We start from the raw sequence: 2,025 nt of genomic DNA on the forward strand, positions 1-2,025 counted from the left end.
TCAAATATTCTTAAGACAGCTTTCAGGACCCGATATGGCCATTATGAGTTCTTGGAGTTCAATGTTGGTGAGTTGTCCTTCCTCTGTGAATTGCGCCTGAAAGAATGTAGTTGCAGCATTACCAATACCCTTTTGGTCATCATGCCAATCTCCATTGGCATTCTGAATCCTTTTGAGTTGCAATTTCTGTCTCTTTCCATTAACATGATTGTGGAAGAAAGTGGTATTTCTATCTCCTTCAGCAAACCATTTCATGCTTTCCTTTTGTTTCCAATATTGCACTTCAAAGCTCAAGTACCTCTTTAGTGTAACTTGTGCCTGTTGTAGTACAATTCTGTTCTCGGTAGTTGGTTCTTCCTCAAAAAGCATCTCCTTTATCCTGACAATATCCTCTCTAATTGTCAGTTGCTTGAAAATATCCCAAAGGTGATCTTACTCCAATGGGATAGTGCTTCTTTTAGTCTTTTCATTTTTTGCTTGAACATAAGGAAAGGGTCACCCACAAAGTCTGCAATTGAGTTTTGTTTCACTACTTCATTGAAGGATTCATGTGTAGTCCAGAAATTGAGAAACCTGAAAGGTTTGATAAAGTGAGCAGCATCTTCCCCACATGTCATTAGCAAAGGTGCATGGTCATACCCAGTCCTTATGAGATGTTCAACATTAATCCTTGGGAATAATAAGTTGAATTGTTGGTTGACAAAAATTGTGTCTAATCTCTTGAAAATGCATTCTTCATTAGCTCTACCATTCCACCATGTGAAGGGACTGCCTGTGTGTCCAGTATCAAATAATTCACAAGAGTTGACACAAAAAGCAAAATCTTCATACTCAGGTGGATACACTGGGAGTCCTCCAATCTTCTCTTCTTCATTAAGAATTACATGAAAGTCCCCTCCAACTAGCCAGGGGAGTTCCATATCAGATGCCAGGTAATATAAATTGTCCCATAGCTCTAATCTTTCAAGTGAGGAGTATTTTGCATATACCACAGTCATGATGATGTGCATGCCAATTCCATGATGCAAAACTTTGATTGTTAGTTACTGGTCAATGTCTATTAGGAGTTCCCACTCCACAACATCATCAATGAATAACCATATCTTCCCATTGATATTTGATAATGCAGTTTCCATTCCCAGTCTTATCCTGTAATTGTGTATGAACCATTGTTTCTGGAAAGGTTCTAACAGTGATACAATACAAAATCTGTGTTGCTTTTGCATGTTGATAACCCTTTGAAAGGTATGTTGAGTATTAACAGATCTTATGTTCCAGATGATTGTCTTCATCAAGTAGAGTTTGTTGAATCTCAATAGGGAAATCCTTGTGTATAATGATGTCATGTAATACCGGGTGTGGAGGTATCAATGGCACATTTAATTGGATCTGAATTGGTGATCTAGTAGTTGAGGCACATGTACTTGGCATGGACTTCTCCACCACTGTGATCCTCATCTGTTGTTCCCCCAGTTTTGTAATCACATCACTCTCTGTTTGTAGGTGATAGATCATTGTGTCTTTTGATGCTTCTGCAGTAAAAAGATTTTCCTGCTGCCCGGATATGTGCTCTAACAGTGTGATGTAATTGTTTTGTTGATTCTGCCCTGTATCAGTGGTTTGAAGGTCTGAGGCTAAGGAATGATGTGGGTTGTCTGCTTGATTTTTATGGATCTGCTCTGTAGCTGGCAAACTTTCCATTACATCTGCCCTGAGGTTTGATTCCTCGCAGGTCTCACTCCATACTTGCTTATCAAATCTTATTGCTGCTGTTGACTTTGGGGAGTCCAGACAATTTTGAGATGGTATCTCCTGGCAAGATTGGTTCATTGGCACATTTAGGAGTTGGAGCATAACAGGGTCTCTAGGAATAGGAGTAGGTGTTACTTGTGACTTAACAGCAACTCCTTGGGTGTTGGTGGTATTTGGGTGCATGTTATCATTAGGTTCATTGATGTTGATTCCTGCATTTTGTTTCCTCATAGAGTTCCTCTTCTTTTGGCTAGGCTTATTTTTGGATTTGAG

At 39.4% G+C, this 2,025-nt stretch overlaps 1 protein-coding gene across 1 annotated transcript; it reads right to left on the bottom strand.

Annotated features, from left to right (window-relative positions):
- Positions 1-1,136, bottom strand: LOC104099357 (uncharacterized). Its single transcript, XM_070177011.1, has 3 exons — positions 1,048-1,136; positions 504-960; positions 1-408 (listed from the first exon to the last, which is right to left on the bottom strand). Exons 1-3 carry the CDS (start codon positions 1,134-1,136, stop codon positions 1-3), a joined length of 954 nt encoding a protein of 317 aa, XP_070033112.1.
- Positions 1,137-2,025: the final 889 nt, after the last annotated feature.

This window comes from Nicotiana tomentosiformis, chromosome 5 (assembly GCF_000390325.3).
Source record: "Nicotiana tomentosiformis chromosome 5, ASM39032v3, whole genome shotgun sequence".
Taxonomy (NCBI): domain Eukaryota; kingdom Viridiplantae; phylum Streptophyta; class Magnoliopsida; order Solanales; family Solanaceae; genus Nicotiana; species Nicotiana tomentosiformis.

Bases quoted from the DNA above. Each gene is read 5' to 3' on its own strand.
- LOC104099357 (XM_070177011.1), bottom strand. From the start codon at position 1,136: ATGGAAACTGCATTATCAAATATCAATGGGAAGATATGGTTATTCATT. The intron at 961-1,047 runs GTAACTAACAAT...CTCACTTGAAAG, and splicing joins CTCCTAATAGACATTGACCA to ATTAGAGCTATGGGACAATT. The intron at 409-503 runs GTGGGTGACCCT...GATATTTTCAAG, and splicing joins AAAACTCAATTGCAGACTTT to CAACTGACAATTAGAGAGGA.